Genomic DNA, 19,561 nt, shown 5'->3' on the forward strand with positions numbered 1-19,561 from the left:
GCGTGGAAGCAGTGCAGCATGGCAGCACTGTGGACTCACTAACCTTTCATCAGCGTCAGCTCCCTCGACTCTTTTCCCGTACCATGGCGGAATCCACTCAGATGGATGTTGCTGCTTCCTGAGATGAGCAAAAATTAAACAATCTATGAGTAGTCCTTTAATATGAGGGCACTAAAGAAAATGAAGTTTGTCGTGCCTTTATTGAAAGGAAAAAGAAAAAGTAGCTTGTACATGAACTGTTTCTATACCCGCATCCAGACAAGAGATGTGTGAACATAAGCACTCATTGTGGACAGCACGTAAATGTCTTTTTGGGTGGTGCTTTAAAAGCAATCTCTCTAAGAAAAATATATGTCATGTTTGCTGGAATTTATAGAATGCTTATTTCAACAGAAAGCCAAACTTCACTAGTGGCATGCTGCAATGCGAAGGTGCAGAAACACCGCCCACATTGCACAGGTACGATCTAAGTGCACTAAAACCTCGATATAACGAACCCGAATATAACGAAATATGGGTTATGAAGAAGTAAATGAAGAATAGTCGCAATAGATAATAGTGTTAGGTATACACCTTTACAACAAACTTGCGGTTATAACAAACTTATTTACGTGTAAGATGCAACTTTGTTATAATAAGGTTTTCAGCACACCTTGTAGTTGTAGCATGAAAGTTGATTTCCTTAAAAAACATTGAATCATGATTTATATAGCTACTTAAAAGAAGTGAAAAGACAAAAAACAAATATGTGCCACATCGTGTGAAGGACCTCAATGTAGGGCGTATACGACTACATCTGCTCATCACGAAAAGTGGGGAACAGGTGTGAACTGGTACCACGTGCTATTGCACGTGCTAGCGTTTTGTTTAAAAGACCTTCGAAACCGCCAACAGACATTCGCACGCTCCTCCGTGCCACTTCGCTCTTGGCAATAATAGAGGAAGCGTTGTGATGACCATTGTGACGCCACCTGTCTGAGCGACATCGCGAGCAACAGACGCTGTCAGTGGGCAAACACAAATCTGTTTTCCGCTAGCAGGTGCACACGCTCTTTGCATTTTCACCTCGAATATTGGATAAGTTCATTTGGAGAGGTGGACGGAAGAGCCAGCGGACGCAGCAGAGTGAAGGAAAGATTGAAGCCAGCAAAGGCATGTAACTATGCTAGCGTTCGCTTTATACTCGCGCCCAACTGCAACACCGCAACTAAATTTTGAGCTCTGGGTGGTTTAGGAACCTTTAAAGCTGCACTGTCATAATCTCATGGAAAGCTTTAGATGTCAACATAATAAGAAAGAGAAGGCAAGAATAAGAGCAATACCTTGACCTGAGCAAGTTGGTATGTACACTGTTGTCCTTTATGAAAAGGAACACGTGAGGCCTATTCTCTAAGACAGCCGACTACAGAATCGTCAACCTTCAACTGAAGAAAGCAAATTCGCCTTTGGCGTCATCTATCGGTGAACAAAATAACGAGTCACGACCATTGGACAAGCACTGCTGGATTACGCCCTTCCGCTCCGCTCTCGCAACAAATGATGCCGCCAAAAGCGGACGTGCTTTCTGTAGCTGTTGCTTCACGGTGTTGTAGGCAGCAGCTGCAGCAGTCTCGAGATGCACCCATGTGTTGCCTTTAATAAAGGATGACAGTGTACTCAGATGAAGGCAGCGTGACATACACGAAACAGAAGACACACAATGCTTGCCTGTGTCTATCTGCATCTCCTGTGTACGTCTACGACACACTGCATTCACCCAAGTAAGAATAATAACACTGTTTGGTTGGAAACAGGCAGCGGTAATGAACTGAAATCATCCCAGCACAAACATTAATTGCAGGTAAGCGCAAAAGTGATAGGAGAGAAAATGGTTGCGTAGCTTTACGCCAGACTTTTGCCGACAACTATTGCTACGTGCCTTTCTGACACCACACCAGGTTATCAATGAACACTTAAGTGGTTTGTTTCTCGAATTTTATTGCATGCAGAGCAACTTCGTTAAATTTTTGCAATTAGGTGGTTTTTTGGTAGATGGTGTCCCCACGTCAGCGTTAGTCGACACGGGAGCAACTGTTTCCGTCATGAGCAGCAAATTTAAGACTATTCTTGGCAAGAAAGTGATGTTCTCTTGGGAAGCCAGACAACATTTCGTGCAATGAGTGGAGAACTGTTGCGCCCAGTGGGAGTTTGTACTGCAACTGTTACTTTCAGCGCTAAACTGTTTAAGACAGATTTTTCTGTTCTGAATTCTACTTATGACTTTATCCTGGGGATAAACTTTCGGAAAGAATGTAGAGCCACTGTGGATTGTGCAGCTGGTGAAGTTTTACTGTCTGGTTTTTGTGAAGAGCCTACGTGATGCCAACAGACTATCGCAGTCGTTGATGACATAGTTTTGCGGGCCCAGTCGATAGTTCAAGTGCCTGTTGATGTTTTTGGTATCCCAGCAGATAACGTTGACGTTATAGTTCACCCACTCCAGCTGAGCTGTGCGAAGAAGGATGTCGTTGTACCGCATTGCATGATTTCTGTAAGCAGTGGCAAATCCTTGGCATGGGTGGTCAACTCCTCTTTCGAGCTGATTGCACTACTGCCTGGTGGAATGAGGCTGGCTGTGTTTTAATTCGACGTCAGGAGCAACATTAACATTGCAATCATTAGCAATGACAGGAAAAAGGAAAATGCGTTTGATGTGGCTTATCCTAGTGATGACATACTCATAGATATGGTGAATAAGTCGCTATCGCCAGAGAAAAGACAAGCATTAGTTCGGATCCTCTCCAACTATGCATCCGTTTTTGATTTCACACTCAATAGCCACAGAATTTCTGCACCACCTTCACGCACTCGCCATGCGATTGATACTGGTTCCACCCACCCCAATTGTCAGAGACCACACAGAGTATCTCCGTCTGAGCGTAAAGTTATTGCTGAGCACGTAGAAGAAATGCTGTCTCAGAAAGTTATACAAGAGTCGTCTAGCCGTTGGGCAGCGCCACTTATACTTGTAAAGAAGAAGGATGAGTCTTGGAGATTCTGTGTAGATTACCGGTGGCTCAACTTAGTTACAAAAAAAAAGTATATTCGCTCCTCCGCATCGACGACGTTATCGATTGTTTGCACTCTGCTTCATACTCTTCTTCTGTAGACTTAAGATCTAAATATTGGCAAATCCCCATGCACTCTGTCGATAAAAAAAAGACGGCTTTTACAACTCCAGACGGTTTATTTGAATTTAACATTATGCCGTTTGGTCTATGTAACGCTCCAGCCACGTTTGAGCGCTTTATAGACACAGTTCTACGTGGCATAAATGGAAAATATGACTTTCCTATTTTGATCGTAATCTTTGGCCGCATGTTTGAAGAACACAATCGTCGACTTTATGTCGTTCTCACGTGCCTTGAGAAAGTAGAACTTATCTTGAATTCCAAAAAGTGGCATTTTTGGATCGGTATCGCCGCAGTATTAGTTCAGCGTCACGGCGCCGCCGAACATGTCATCGCCTACGCGAGCCGTTCATTGAGTAAAGCTGAGCGCAATTACACTGTTACAGAGCAAGAATGTCTGCCAGCTGTCTTCGCTGTGCACAAGTTTCGCCCATACATCTATGGCCACTGATTCTCCATCGTTACAGACCACCACTCACTTTGTTGGCTCACTGATCTATGAGATCAAACCGGTTGTCTTGAACGATGGGCGCGCTGTTTGGAGGAATGTGACTTTGAGGAATATGACTTTGATGCTCTAACCACTACGCCTGCAGCGATGGCGTAGTGGTTCGAGCATCCGCCTCGCATGCAAAAGGTCGATGGTTCAAATCCCGGGGCCGCGCAGTTCCCAACCGGATAAAAAAAAAAATCCGCGTGGGGATGGAACTGCATTACGAGGCCTCGGGTGCGGCCCCACCGGTAACCACCGCCGGGAACGCACTCCCTCACCAGAGAAGGATTGGCCACCCTGGTGAAGTATCTGGCCACTACCTCCCACATGCATACGTCATCATAAAGAAAGCAACAGAATACCAATCAAGAAGGGTGTAAGGCAGGGGGACACAATCTCCCCAATGCCATTTACCGCGTGCTTACAGGAGGTTTTCAGAAGCCTAGAATGGGAACAGTTAGGGATAAGAGCTAATGGAGAGTACCTTAGTAACCTGCACTTCGCCGGTGACATTGCATTGCTGAGTAACTCAGGGGACGAATTGCAACTCATGATTACGGAGTTAGACAAGGAGAGCAGAAAGGTGGGTCTTAAAATAAATCTGCAGAAAGCGAAAGTAATGTACAACAACCTCGGAAAAGAGCAGTGCTTCGAGATAGGTAATAGTGCACTTCAAGTTGTAAAAGACTATATCTACTTAGGGCAGGTAATAACCACGGAGCCGAACCACGAGATTGAAGTAACCAGAAGAATAAGAATGGGATGGAGCACATTTGGCAAGCACTTTCAAATTACGACAAGTAGATAGCCACTATCCCTCAAGAGGAAGGTATATAACAGCTGTATATTGCCGGTACTTAGCTACGGAGCAGAAACCTGGAGACTTACAAAGAGGGTTCAGCTTAAATTGAGGACGACGCAGCGATCAATGGAAAGAAAAATGGTAGGTGTAACTTTAAGAGACAAGAAAAGAGCAGAGTGGATTAGGGAACAAACGAGAGTTAAGGATATCATAGCTGAAATCAAGAAGAAATGAACATGGGCCGGGCATGTAGCACGTAGACAGGATAACCGCTGGTCGTTAAGGGTAACTAACTGGATTCCCAGAGAAGGCAAGCGGGTTGGGGGGAGACAGAAGGTTAGGTGGGCAGATGAGATTAAAAAGTTTGCGGGTATAAATTGGCAGCAGCAAGCACAGGACCGGGTTAACTGGCGGAACATTGGAGAGGCCTTTGTCCTGCAGTGGACGTAATCAGGCTGATGATGATGACTTTGATGTTTGCTTCAAGAGTGGCCACCGTCACGCGTACGCTGACTACCTATCGCGACTTCTCCTTCCCACAATTTAATGCGACGCCGACAATTTACACGACTGTCAGGCCGCTTTTGAATCACGGTTTCCAGCTTTGGGAAACGTTCCGTACAGAACAACGTCAAGACCGTAGTCTGGCTCCTTTTTTCTCATCTGCCATCGATAAGCCGCATCAGAGCCCATTCGTCATGCAGGATGGCATTCTTTACAAGTGAAATTTTGCTGCAAAGGGCGCCTGCCTACTTTTGGTTCTCCATAAATCTTCGCAACTCAAGGTGCTGCAAGCTATGCACGATGATTCAACATCTGGGCATATGGGGTTTGTCAAGGCCTATCACTGCACACTGAAAAGTTTGTACTGGCCCTGCAAGTGTCAGGCTACAGCTAAATACGTGACCTGCTGTAAGCATTGTTAATGGTACAAGAGTCCAACAAGTGCGCCGCCAGGATTTCTCCATCCCATACCACCTTCATGTCTTTCCTTTGAAGTCGTCGGTATTGCCGCATTCAACCTGCAGAGGAGAGCTCGCACAGCCAGAGAGGAAGACGAAGCTTTTGCCCGGTCCCCTTTACGATCGCCTTTCATTTTTAATTAAAGTGAGTATTGACTTGATGGACCCTTTTCCACGATCTATCACTAAAATCTGCTAGATTATAGTCTGTGTAGACCACCTCAGTCAGTATGCTTAAACCGCAGCGATCTCTGCTGCAACAGCCGATCATGTTTGCGACATCCTGCTACGCTACATCATCTTCCAGCATGGGCCCCCTCATGCCATCATCAGCGACGGTGGCCGGCAGTTTGTAGCCGACGTCGTGGAAGAGTTAATTCGCCGGTCTGCTTCCCAGTTTCGTCACGCCACTTCATACCATCCACAGACCAACGGTTTGACTGGGCGTATAAACAGGACGCTCATTAACATGCTCGCTATGTACATTGATTCCAAGCATAAAAACTGGGACAAAGTTTTACAGTTTATGACCTACGCCTACAACACTGCGCTACAAGAGAAAACCGGCGTTAGCCCGTTTTACCTTTTCTACATCCGTGAGCCACATACTACCCCTCGACACAATTCTCTCATTTTCAGAGCAAGAAAATCCATCCCTTGCAGAGACACTGTCGCGCAGAGGAGACACGGCGGATTGCACGTCTGCGGACTTTCGCAGCCCAAGACCATTCAAAGGCTCGCTACGATAAGTGACATCGACATGTGTCGTACAGCGAAAAAGAGATGGTGTGGCTGTGGACTCCATACCACATGCGTGGCTTTTATCAAAAGTTTCTGGCCCGCTATACAGGTCCCTTTGTCGTTTTGTCGCACCTTAGCGATGTTACGTATGCGATATAACACCTCACATCTTCTGGTCATCGCTTCAGGAAAACTGTCGTCATACATGTGGCCCGGTTGAAGCCATACCACGCGTGACACTGACTAACTCGCTCAGTGGGCATCGTCTGCAACGGGGGAAATGATACGGGACTTTCGTTGAAGTGGGGTAGATGAAAAATAAGTGACTGTGTTTTGTGCCAGGCCTGACTTCTGCAACCATCCATCATCCCGCCTGTACAATAAACATCTCTCACCCGTAACAATACACCCCTTGCTGCATTCACAATATATTTTGGACTGTTTGTACGTGTTATTGAGAAGTTTGATCAATCTTTTTTTTTTCTGCATTAAGAGCACTCCATAAAATAGTTACATGCTTCCAATAATGTAAAGCAAATTAAAAAAGAGTTGCACACAAATTTTCACATCGAGTTCTCTGTTCACGCTCACAATTTAGATGAGTAAGCAGCATACCATCCAGGACAAGTTGGCCAATAGCCCGCGAGCCGCCATGCGCATTTTCCTCGAACTGGATGTCCGAGACGATGATGCTGTTTTCGAGCACCGAACCACAGCCCGTGCAGACGGCATCGCCACGGCTTGGATCGATGTCGATCTCGCTGCAGCCACAGTTGGCACATGACTTGGCTGACGACATGGTCGGCTGGCACTGCGCTGCTCAGCTGCAATGGAACAAGAAACACCAACTTGAGAACATTCATTTGGGCAGTGTTGGAGTATGGGTTAGCATTCCACTGCAAACTCGCGAACAGTGCAGATAAAAACAACAGCAATTGTCGTTCTTGTTATTCTGCCCTTTCATGTTTGTCTTGTGCTTTATGCAAACTTTCAATTGATACGGGTGCATGGCAGTCATCGCTGAATAGGCTGCCTTTTGCGTGGGTTGCCTACCATCTGGTTAACATTTTTTTTTTTCTGTGCCGATGTACAACTCAGGCAAATGTGAGTATTTCGTCCATGTCTTCCTGCCACAAAACAATAATCTGCTACAAGCAAGTTGTGCTTCCATTCGCAAAGTGCTCACTACATTCAAATTGAAAGTACGTGTACTAATGCACGCTGATACCCACATGTCATTTGCTGGCTGACAAGTGCCGGGTGGGTGATGATAACACAAGAAAAATACGCAAAATACACGTTTGTCAGTGTGTAAAATACTCCAAATATGCCTTTTTTGTGTCACACTCATAAAAAAAGGAGTGCGCAAAAAAAGACGTTTTTTTCTCGGTCCCACAACAATAACTGTCACCCGGCTTGCTCATGTCTCCTTTCACTTGCTTGCTCGTGTCGCATAGAAAGCTATGCGACGCTGATAATGCACATGCCAATCCATGCAGCGAAATGCCAGGCATGCAAATATATTGCAAAGAAAGGCACGCACGACAGATTATGGCTATAGCTGTGGAACAAAAAGACAACCTTCTCACTGGTTCAGTTTACAGTAAATGTTTGTTATGAGATTGCAACAAGGATCGCGTGCACCTTGGTTGTTAGCCGCCGCCAGTGTCCTTAACCAGTATCACATGAAATTTTTAAAAAACTAAGCGGAAAACACCAATGACATCATGCGACTCGAGCCCTGGTCTCCACACCAGTGCTTGAAACCCAGTTGCAAACTGGCCGTAGGCAGGCGTGATGTCAGGAAAGGAATCACGTTAATATGAGTAAGAACAGCAAAGGAAAAACAAGGCGTCACACAATGCGAGTGGCACATCGAATGCTCCAGCCCATTATAAAAGCTTGTTCACTTAATAACTGTGACACATACACACTTCAGGCATTCCGTTTGCATGTTTTGATATTTCTGTCAGCCTTCATATTTATACTCAGGCAACAGATTGCACAAATTACACACGTCGCCTCAAATATTTCTCACAGTGTTATGTACGACTCTGATGTACACAGGACCATTCCTTGCTGTGTGCGTGGGACCTTTCCATGTTGAGGCACACGCCCATGAGTTAAAGGTCAAGCGGTCTTCAGCCTTACTTTTCACCTCTTTCAAGAGTGTGTAGCATTGCACATTTTGGCAGATGAGATCGTGAGCACCCAGTGCATGCATTCCTCTTGCCTGCTCAAAATTTGGAAACCTGGTGAAGGGCCCTTTAAGGAGTTCAAAGACAAGAGAAATTGACCCTGTGTGGTTAGGCCAAGTTAATACGAGACTAAAAGATTTATTTGGCCTATTAGCACTCTGGATATTTTCTCCTGTGTTGCCCTCCTCAGCATTGCCGAAAAAAAAAAGAGAGAGACCTAGGTGCGTGTTTATTTGACGGTGGACACCTAACTCACCTTGCTGGACTAGAGACTGTGTTCTACAAACCCTGCTGAAAAAAAAAATTGCATGGCTATGCTAAACCATTGGTGCCTTCGTACCACGATAAACTAAATTATTTCTGTTTGCTTTCCTGTTGGTTGCATACACAAATACCACAACGTATTTTTTCAAAAATCTGAATTTGTCAAAGTTTACTGAGCCTATATTTACCATTTTGAGGGCCTAGAATAGTATTTTGCCCACCTACTTTTGGAAGCCTAAAACTCAGTTCTTTAGTGCCTATAAGTCTGGCTTCTCATCACGACCTCAAGCACTCTTTCTTTTTATGAGTGGCTTACCTTCGGTGCAAGCACGCGCGGGGGTACATGCTTGCCTCCAGCAGCGACCGCAACACCTATGCAACCAATGATGCTCATCAGCCAATGGCTGTAAAATTTCGGTATGGCACAGTCACTTCAATTATGGCATCATTCGTAGATCGAAGAGGAAACGATTTCTAGCCGACATTAAGAAGTAATTGTAAATACTAGCCACCATGCTGCGCTATGATGTTTGGCTCATGTGTTCCATGGAGCCTTCTGACCGTGCTGAAAGGGGTCTTCTGACAATGCTGAAAAAGTGTTGCAGGGCCCCTTTAATACCAGCATTAGAGGTGTGCTCGTGTTTCGGGTAGCCCAAAAGTCCGAGCACGGCACGGGCTTGAGTGAGCCGATGTCTATTCATCTCGAGCCATGGCTAGACTACATTGTTTTCTGTCAGGTGGGTCGTGCCAGATACTAAGCCCAAAATATGGACGTTGTGCCAGAACTGTTTTCACTGTGTAGTAGTGCCTTCTTCGCAACCACCCCGTCTCTCTTTCTCGGTCCTCCTTTCCTTGAGCTGCTTTAAACGCAAAAGCAGAAGGTGAAGTCAAACAAGGAGGCATTTGTGATTATTTATACATAGAATAATCCCATCTCCTATATCTGACGTAGTAAACATCTTGAAAAACGAACTCTCTTAATCTTCCAAGCAAGCCATTCTTCCAAAAAAGATATTGGCGATTTCAGCTACCCGTGCCGAAATGAAAAAGCATGTCGCCACAGTGCACATACACGCTGCAAACATAATATGTGTATTTCTTCTTCAATATAAGCCACAGTATGTAGTTAAATATTCATATAATATACAGTAAAACCTGCATATAACCAATTATACTGTATATTAAACAGTTGTATACTCTTGCATACATTTTCAGTATGTATAGAATATTTTGTGATCACCTTCAGATTCGATATATCTGGATTAAAATGTAGCATGAATAAGGAGGAGGAGGAATAAATGAGGAAGGACAGGGGGTTAGCCAGTTCTCAGATAGCATGAATAAAGTTCACAAAACACTTTATGAGATCTTTATATGAGATCTCATATTATATATTTATATCAGATACTTTATATGAGATCTAACAGACAATAATGCCAAGGAATGTATAGGGGAAGTTATTAAAACCAATGTAAATAAGAAGAAAGAAAAGTGGGTGAAAAAATAACTTGCCGCGAGCAGGAGGCTCGATTCCTGCTCACGGATGGACACACACGCGCACACACACACACACACACACACACACACACACATATATATATATATATATATATATATATATATATATATACACTGTGACACATCCCAACAACACTGAGCTTAAGCTCTATGAAATCAAGCTTAAATCACAGTTGTGCGTTAACAATTCATCAAAGTATACGCGCAAGCAGTCAAGCGAAGGCTTTCTTCGGAAACTGTTAAAAAAAAAACGAAAGGTCGCAAGCGGGCAACACTGAGAAGGTGAAACATGAAACGACTGCGGCGCTTCTCTACACGTGATCTTGAGTGCGGTGAATGAAAAGTACGGCCGCACTGGAAACGACCACGGCATGGAAGTTTTGCCGGGGGTTCTCGACCAGCGCACATCTATCGGCCTGCTGACTGACTCAAAACACGGCGATCATCGGCACAAAGGCACGCAAGCGCGAACAATATGTTGCATCAGCGAAGAAACTTCGACGCGGAATAAGGGAATCCGGCTTGACGGACTACGTCAAAAAAAGTAGTCGTTGCGTTTCACTCCTTTCAGTCGCTTCGTGTAGGGAGGAAGTTGCGATAGAACTACTGCACAAGAGACGAGACAGAGGAAAAGCCTACGCTCTTGTTCAACTCCGAGACTTGACGCACGAAATCCGGAGGGGAATCGCACGAGCAGGACACGATGTGACCGCCGCAAGGTGTACCCACGTGGAACTTTTCATAAAATGTTGTACTGTGGTGTGTGTGATTTGCGGCATCTCGAACGTGTAATTTGTGCCCGATACGAGAACGTGTTTTGCTACCTTAACGTAAGACGAATGCGTGTATTTTGAGAGGTGCCCCCGTTTGAAAGTGCTGCGACGAGCGACTATGTCCCAGATTCGACCGAAATGCGAAAAAGTGATGCGGCCACGATTTGCTAATAGAGCTTGTTATCTATAACTACTCCGAGCGCTGCGTGTATGTTAAAGAAAAAAAATGAAAAAAAAATCGACAACGAGTTGTGCGAATCGAACCTGGGACATGCCGCACGCCAACAGCATTTCGATGCAAGCAGCATGCGCCTCAACAAGCACGGCCACTAACGCAACATTGAGCTTTGGTACTCAAGGATATGCCTATGCTATGAATCAAATCTCGAGCTGATACAATAGCAAGCTTACCAGTTCGGCAGTGGGGCCTGCTGGAGAATACGACTTCTTAGGTGGACTGGGCCTAAGTCAGATCAGCGAGGCACAGGCGGCGGACCTCTAGTAAAGCCTCCAGAGTTTTTCTCTTCTTTTCACGTCTTCACTACCGGCAATGTGATGCGCCTAGCGCGTGACAGGGTGTATTAATTACGTTTTCAGCGGGGTCGACAGGATCGACAAACTGCGATAAAAGCCCGTATTTCTGTGTGTGTACGCGACCACGTAAGCTATCGCCATTCGAAGCCATGTGAGAGGACGGCAGCCGCCTTCCTTCCAACTTGCTTCCAACACACAAATCATGCGAGGCCGCTAGAGATCGAATAGAGAGATTAGTGTACTCCGACTTTGCTGCCTCAAAGCACGTACAAAATGCCTAGTGTCTTGCTGCGCCATCTAGCTGAGATGATTCGCAACGCGTAGCGCGCCATTTTGACCCGCAAAGATGCGTGCGTGCTTGCCACTTTTCAAACAGCATGTGGTTGTTATGAACGCAGGGCATTGTTGATTCCAAATACGTTCCGCTAAAAATAAAAGAAAGTGGACCGCCTCCTTCGTTTGCCCTCGCTGCTTTTCGAGAAAGACTCCGCAAGCGCAGTCATGCGTACGTGACGTCAAAGAAAATACACCCAATGAAACGCTGCGTTTCAAGCGTCACCGCAAAAAAACACCAATAGTGGGGCACGTTACGTCTCCCCGGCCAATGGCGTCTGGCGGCACCTTTGTCGTTGACAAGGCGTCGGTTGAGTCGAGCGTTTTGAACAGGGTAAGTCCACGCTTCATTGTTTATAGTGTTATTCTTTGCTACTTTACTAACCGCGTTGTTTGTCCAGATCGTCGCTAACGCAAGCCGCGAATCGCGATCCCCGTAACAAGTGCATTCAACGTTACAATTCGCGCGCAATCGGCGATCGGCTTAGCGTGGAGCTGTGTGCGCGCGTTCCACGCGCATCGAGGGGGCTTTTGGACGGATCGGCACCGGCAGTAGGTAAGTCGAGCTGCGCGAAATTTGTTAGCTAAACGCAATGTACGGCAACGTCCGTGCAACAGCAACTCGGTGTACGCGATATCGACACGACTCTACGTTGCTTCGGTGTGCTAGAGTGCGCGGTATCGTGCGGTGTCCCGTACTAGCGCGTTTGGAGCGACCATGCCCAAACTACTAACCGCTGGGCCGTTTCTTGAATTCGCTGCCTCAGCAGCTGTCCGACGTTTTTTACAAACTCAATTTACGATGCATTTGCAACGTGTATGAACGATGTTTCGGTCGGTTTGCGACGCACATGCAACTCTCGAGGTCAAGTTCACTGACCGAGCGTCTCTCTCTTTTATTGCTAGCGGCGTCGGGCAACTTACCGGGGCTACATCATCGGTTACGCTTTTCACTCGGCGCAATTTAGCCCTGTGTGTGGTTGTGGCGGTGGGATGGCCTGACAGTCGTGCATATGCGGTCGTATAGAGAGGAGGGAATGATCCGTGTTGGCGCCAATTTGTTCCGTTGGATGCACGACTGTTGCCTTTCGTAGCGGCGGCGTCGTTGCATCTCTAGGCCTAATTGGAGCTTCGGCCAATCCGGTGTAGATGGCGGTAACGGCGTCCCCGGGTTCGGGCCGTTGCGCTGTGGGCGTAGCCTTTTCCGTTGTGTACCGTTCAGTTGGGTTCTGAAGTAAAACGCTCGCTAAGTGCGTGTTCACTAGTCCTTGAGCGTCGTAAACGGACCTCTCGTATAGATGGTCCCCGCAAAAAATACGCCGTTTTTGAAAAAAAAAAAAAAAAAAGCTGCTTGCGATAGTGTGCACCCGTTGCTTCGTAGCGCGCTTTTGAAAAGCGGTGTTAGTGCGGTAACGGCACCTCCACTGACGCGTTGCCGTTGATGGTGGGGGAGAGTTTGAAAGAGCATAAAAAGCACTCTCACTCAAGCAGTATTTAAAAAAAAAAAACCTCTACAACTCCACGGTATGAATGAAAGGAATGGAGTTTAAGGGCATGTTATGTTGTGATTGCTACAAACAGTGTCTCCTCTACTTTTCTCGTCTTGATTGTTAGTTGGTCGTTCTGATTACAATGCAGTATGCAGCACAATACACCTTTATTGTGATTCGGATGCTCAGTAAAAAAAAAACCTTGCAGTACAAGTGCTCGTTATTTTGTTTAGTGGCTAAAAAGGCGCAGAACCAGTCTACGTAGCAGCATGCTTTCAGTAATATAGTGGTGTTTCGGTTACTTATACGGAATAACTGTAGGCCAACGACGATACCAAGTGTCACTGTGTTCTAAACTTATACCCTTTGGAGTGTATCTTGTTTGCAAATAATACCTATCGTCAGTCACGCTTGCCTCTCCTTTCTCGAAAACTCTGCGGTCACTGCTTTTCCATAAAAGCTGCTGTATGTGACCTGGAATTTCCATGTGTTCAGGTTATTGAAAGCGAGATCAGGCTTGGTAGATGACCGCCTTTGTTACAAATCTACATATGCCTCTCAGTCATGGTGCCTTCGAATACTTTTGTATGTTCCAACTCGAGAAGTAAAGGCAAGTCCTGTGTAGCCTTAAGTGTGAAGGCGATTCTTGGCTAACCAGAAGCACTTGCGTAAACCTTTCTGATGTGAAGAACAAGTTGAAAACAAAGTCTCGTAACTTGTGCTCTACTAGGGTTGATGAGTTTCTGTGCACCAGACCAATTATTTTTCTCTTTGTTTTTCCTTTTGCATCAGAGGGCTATCAACGTAAATCAGTGCATCTCAGTCTGGAACAAACATTTTGTTAATTTTTGTTACACACCACATCAGAATGCATGCATATTCCTTTGTAATCCATAGAATTTTCTTAATTATGAAGACAAGGTATTATGGTCGTCTCAGCTGCTGGTGGGGTCATTTTGTACGCATGCAGTGAGACGAGTGATGTTCATGTGTAGCTATGAAGACTTCATATATACATGCATACACTTAATGTAGTGTAATACCCCAGCTCTCATTTACCACAATATTAATGTCATTTTGAACCAATGAAAATATGTGTTTGACGGGATTTCTGGAATGCTGCAGGCCAAGCAACTCGCCGAACATGTTGGTGCGTCGGCAAAGTCATCACTTGCTGCAGTACATAGCAGGTTAAGTTGAGACTAATGATTACTCAGGAGGTTGAACTGATCCCAAGCTTAGAGTATTTTGCTCCCTGGCCACTGGTCAACAGAACAAGCCGAAGCAAAATGCGGCCGCATATGTACACACAATGCCTGTAGAGTTGTGTTAGCATGGTCACCGCACAAAAGACATTGGTTTTCGGTACAAACCTCAGATTAAGTCATTGTCGTTTATTGAGGGAAGAAAATTTTACAAGAGTGTGCACATGCATGAGGGGGGGGGGGGTGCAATCTTCAATCAAGGTTTACATAAGTGTTCGTTACCACTGGCCAGCCTCCTTTGCTAACATGATGTCCAACGTCACAGTCCGCCTTTTCCATGAAGCTGTGCGACTCTTGGCCATTTTGGTTAGGACCGGGATAACCGGTACAGCCGGAACAAGATTCTCCAAGATGGAGCGTTTTGTGATTTTTTTTAAAAGCTGTGCTGGCGACAGGGCCAGAAAGTTTACCTCATATTTAGTGTAAGGGGTCCTTCTTAGTGTGGGCCCTAGGTTTCTAGCCCGTGGCTACTTGGGATTCGTTCAATACACGCAACGAAAAAATGCAAATGGGGCTTAACAGTGAATCGGGTACACTACATTACACTAGAAAAAGATAGCAAAGCTAAACATTACCTCAAGGTGTGGAATTGTTTTTCTTTAAATAATCTGAATGCACCAAGTTGTACTTAACATCTACTGAAAACTTCCATTATAACAACTGGAACATGCAATTGCTCGGTATAACTACGCCATGTCATTGTGAATACGGCCGCCACTTTTATGAATGTAAGTGTACGAGCCAGCATCACACCAACTAAAAATGTTGGAAACAAAAGGTGGTGAAAACATTGGTTATGCTGATTGACGGCCTTCTTTATCTGTTTACTGAGATGCAAAAACATGAACCATCATAACAAGGACTTCTGTGTCCTTCTATGTGGTAACGCCTCTCCCCTGTTTTTAAATTTTTTTTATTCCGGTGTGCGCGTTACCTAGCCCTAAATTGATGTTTTTCATTCTGTGAGAACCACTGTATATCCAGTCGTGCACCGTCTCCATTCAACCTGACTGACACTCCTTGTCTTCTGTTGTCGCAGGCGTAGCAAGCAAGGATGGCTCCTCCGAGAAAGAGCAACGTTGAGGTAGGTTCCCACGTGGTTGTTAAGGATCATCCGCTGCCTGCGCGGGTGATTCATATCCAGGGCAACCGGTGCCAAATCCAATTCGTCGACGACTCGTTCGCCGTCGTGCACCTGTCGTCCGTCACGAAGGTAAAACTGCGCGTGATGGCTGTGTGGTGGTTGCGGAGTGGAAGAGGAAGAAATATAGTGCTGCTTTTCCATGCCTCCTTTACTACATTTGCATGTCGAGTCAGCCTTTTTGTCGTCATCGTCCGCAGCGTTCCGTCTTCACACAAAGTCTCGAAAAGGGCTTTGCGCCGCTATTGTGCGGCTACTGTGGCAACAACTTGCAGATTTGTCTAACTTTTAGGGGCATTCCCAAATATTCTGATATATAAGCAAACGGTGTTATTTGACACAGTCTTATAAACAAACAGTTGCCATTTGTAAGGACAAATATCTTTTTGGACGCTTTGAGAGTATTTCAGAACGTCAGCTGGAACACACAAATAAATGCGGAATCACTAGATAAAAGTCATGTTTTGTGGTGGAACGCATAGTGTAGGCATAAAACATGCGAGATTTTGTAGTGTAGCGGGCTGCATTGTTTGGAGAGCGAAGCTTTTATGGCTATGCAACGAATTCGCTCACTCGGAAGAGTCACATGGATTCGATCGTACTCCTATCTATCTATACGTGGATAATCGTTTGCACTTTTGCTATGCTCAAATATGAATAATGGAATTTTAATGTTAATTTTGTACTGTTAATACAGAAACATTCATTGTTCAAGAGGTATTCCATTCTATTTGCTCGTTTCACTACTCGGGTCATCTTCGATTCAGTATTCAAAATGTATACTTTATTTTCACGCCCCTGCTTACTTTGTCCAGCGTTTGCGCTTGCGCACTTCAATTACCCAGGCACAAAGTTCATACATTCATGTGCAACCGTGGCAAGTTGCATCAAGCACATTCTGTGAACATATTTGGATTCAAAAGACAGGATTGCTTTCTGGAGCTATACAGAGCACTTCACTTTTCGCATTTAATGATATCACAACATGTATTAGTGTCACTTGAATATTTTTTTTTTTAATTTTCAGGGAATGCGGTGGTTTTAAACAAACTGTGAAAGAATGTTTCATCCCTTTTATTTTTATTTTTTTTCATCCCTCTTTTTCTCTAAGGATAGCCTTGTCATTGGTGCATAATAGCTGTTGTTATATTGGGCCATAAAACGAATCACGAGTAGGAAGCATTTATCAACAAAAAGTGACAGCAAGGAAAGTATCGAAGCTGTGATGAACAAAAAAAAAACTTTATAAACAGTAGTTGTGTGCTCGAGCCAACGTTTCAAGAAGTCCTCTTGCCGGAATGTTGGTTTGTGCACCCAACCTTTGTTTATGGATTTTTTCATCAAAAGAATTTATGATGCATTACTTCATTGAACACGGTTTCAGTGCAGTATCAATGAGCTAGTTGAAGCCCCTAGAAGAAGTGTTTTGGCAAATCCATGCAGGGCCCATTGTGCTCGTATTGCTAATGCTGAACTTGGCCTTAGCAATTCTTGCTGGCAAAAAATATATTCGAAGTTTTGAAGGGAACGCTGCATTACGTTGTAAGGGTGCATGTAACGTCACACCAATGTGCAGTCTAACTTGCACTTACACTCATACCTCAATATGACGAACACGGATATAACAAAATATTGGCTATAACAATGTAAATGAAAAATAGTCTTGTAATAGATAATGTTAGAAATAATCTTTCTAATGAATTTTAGGATATAACGAATTTATTTTCTTGTAAGATGCAACTTGTTGTAATGAGGTTTGAGTGTATTTGCGTTTGACACGGGTTGAACCCAATTCTAGATAACCTCGGCCTTTTTCTCTGCTTGTCATTCGTACGAGGACTCGGTGCAATCTACATTCTGGCAGCCTGCCTCACAGTCATGGAGACATTTCACTTCACCGCATGCCGACTGTTGCGTGGTATCGCACGACGGGCAACTCTGAATGCTATGTTCCTGCGAGCAAGCAGCACGTGGCGTGCATGTTTTGAATGGCCTTGTTGGAGAAGTGACACACATTTGAGACAGCAGAAAAGTAAAGCACGCAAACACAGATGGAAGAGATTCATTTAGTGCAAGACTTCCTTGTCCAGAAGAAAACTGTATAATCTTTCATTGCATTGTTGTGACTGGTGCACACCTACAGTCGATAAACGCGTCAGACAGGAGAATGAACATGCCTTTCATAGTAGAGGCTTGGCATTAATATTGAAAGCACATGCGTGTCCAAGGCTTCGATTAGCTTGCATTAAAAATTGAAATACACTCACGCTGCAATATAACTAACGAATTATGGGTTATAATTATGCAAGTGACCAATAACTTTGCTATTATTAGTGTACAAATAGTCATTTCGTATATTTTCGAACAAGCCCCGCCACGGTGGTCTAGTGGTTAAGGTACTCGGCTGCTGACCCGCAGTTCGCGGGATCTAATCCCGGCTGCGGCGGCTGCATTTCCAATGGAGGCAAAAAGGCTGTAGGCCCGCGTGCTCAGGTACGGGTGCACGTTAAAGAACCCCAGGGGGTCGAAATTTCTGAAGTTCTTCACTACCGCGTCTCTCATAATCATGGTGGTTTTGGGACGTTAAACCCGACATATCAATCAATATTTTCGAACAAGTTTCCAGATGTAACAAACTATTTTCATGGCAGATGTGATTTAGTTAGTCATCTCCCGCACTTGTGCCTGAATGATGGGCAACGCTGGTATGTCTCAACGTTTAGGGATAAGTTTCACATCTGTCCCCTTTTTCCACAGTGCAGTTCATTGTCGGCATTGTGTGTTGTCTGGTTTTCTTCTTCTGTGTCCGTGCTTGCCGCCTGATGTTATACCATGATGAACTGCATGTTGGTTGCTCATTGCTTATGTAAAAGAGCAATGCGATAGTGAGGTTTCGTCGTGCTACCTTGCTAAGCAATGTCTTATTTGCAAGTCATTGTTAGCTCTGAAACAGACAGATTGTTAACTGCGATAATACATTGTCGTTTCATGAAGTTAATGCAAGTAAATGCTATAACCTCTGGGAAATCTTCAAGTTGCCTGGGGAAAATATAGGTTTTGTTGTCTTTAAGAAAATTCTTGATTTTATAGTGGGTCATCTCACCAGAAATTCACTTTTGAGCAAGATATACCTCCGGTGAAGGTGATGATTGATTGATTGATATGTGGGGTTTAACGTCCCAAAACCACCATATGATTATGACAGACGCCGTAGTGGAGGGCTCCGGAAATTTCGACCATCTGGGGTTCTTTAACGTGCACCCGAATCTGAGCACACGGGCCTACATTTCCGCCTCCATCGGAAATGCAGCCGCCGCAGCCGGAATTCGAACCTGCGGGTCAGCAGCCGAGTACCTTAGCCACTAGACCACCGCGGCGGGGCTCCGGTAAAGGTGGGAATGCATTCAATGGAATGAGAGATAGAGAGCTATGTGTTGATATTGTACCCAGAAATGTTCATTAGGTGACTTGTCGAACCAGAAGAAGAGGCAACCATAAGTCGGGGTTAATGCGAGAGTCTTTGCTGGATATTCTCCGAACCCAGTCCATTGCGAGCCTACTCCGTTAGTTTCAGAGAAGAAACATTAAAGCCAATCGAGCACTTAGTGATCCCGGAATTTTAAATATTGTATTAGACCACAGGAGGAAGGCCAAGTAATGAAGTTGGAACCATTTAGCACGAAAGTTTTCTTGCTTCACGGGGTTAGCCATCACTACTGGCTTAACAGGCTGCTGAAGTCTGTAGAAAATGAGGCGGGCCCCGTTCACAGCTCTTTGAATGCACCTGTTGAGTAACGTTCGTCCTTTTTCTCCTTCAAATATTCTCGTGCAGTCGAGTTCGACATTGGAGTCTACCAGCGCACCCACGGCCACGGTA

At 44.9% G+C, this 19,561-nt stretch overlaps 2 protein-coding genes across 7 annotated transcripts in view; one reads left to right on the forward strand and one right to left on the reverse strand.

Annotated features, from left to right (window-relative positions):
• The window catches only part of Brf (Brf RNA polymerase III subunit), a 71,366-nt gene extending 59,562 nt beyond the window's left edge, over positions 1-11,804 (reverse strand). The window contains exons 1-3 of one of the 2 annotated variants that reach the window (XM_075866897.1): positions 11,333-11,804; positions 6,784-6,992; positions 44-118 (exon numbers count right to left, since the gene is read on the reverse strand). In XM_075866897.1, the coding sequence (XP_075723012.1) occupies positions 44-118; positions 6,784-6,967 (259 nt within the window). In that variant the 5' untranslated portion in view covers positions 6,968-6,992; positions 11,333-11,804. The remainder of the gene's footprint in view (positions 1-43; positions 119-6,783; positions 6,993-11,332) is intronic. The other variant, XM_037418670.2, reaches the window with a different exon arrangement.
• Positions 11,805-11,831: 27 nt separating this feature from the next.
• LOC119167224 (delta(14)-sterol reductase TM7SF2) overlaps positions 11,832-19,561 on the forward strand; it is a 62,575-nt gene continuing 54,845 nt past the window's right edge. For 2 of the 5 annotated variants that reach the window (XM_075866893.1, XM_075866894.1), the window contains exons 1-3: positions 11,832-12,122; positions 15,583-15,627; positions 19,517-19,558. In XM_075866893.1, coding sequence (XP_075723008.1) covers positions 15,598-15,627; positions 19,517-19,558 — 72 coding nt within the window. In that variant the 5' untranslated portion in view covers positions 11,832-12,122; positions 15,583-15,597. The other 3 variants (XM_075866892.1, XM_075866895.1, XM_075866896.1) reach the window with 3 other exon arrangements.

Source organism: Rhipicephalus microplus, chromosome 6, assembly GCF_043290135.1.
Source record: "Rhipicephalus microplus isolate Deutch F79 chromosome 6, USDA_Rmic, whole genome shotgun sequence".
Taxonomy (NCBI): domain Eukaryota; kingdom Metazoa; phylum Arthropoda; class Arachnida; order Ixodida; family Ixodidae; genus Rhipicephalus; species Rhipicephalus microplus.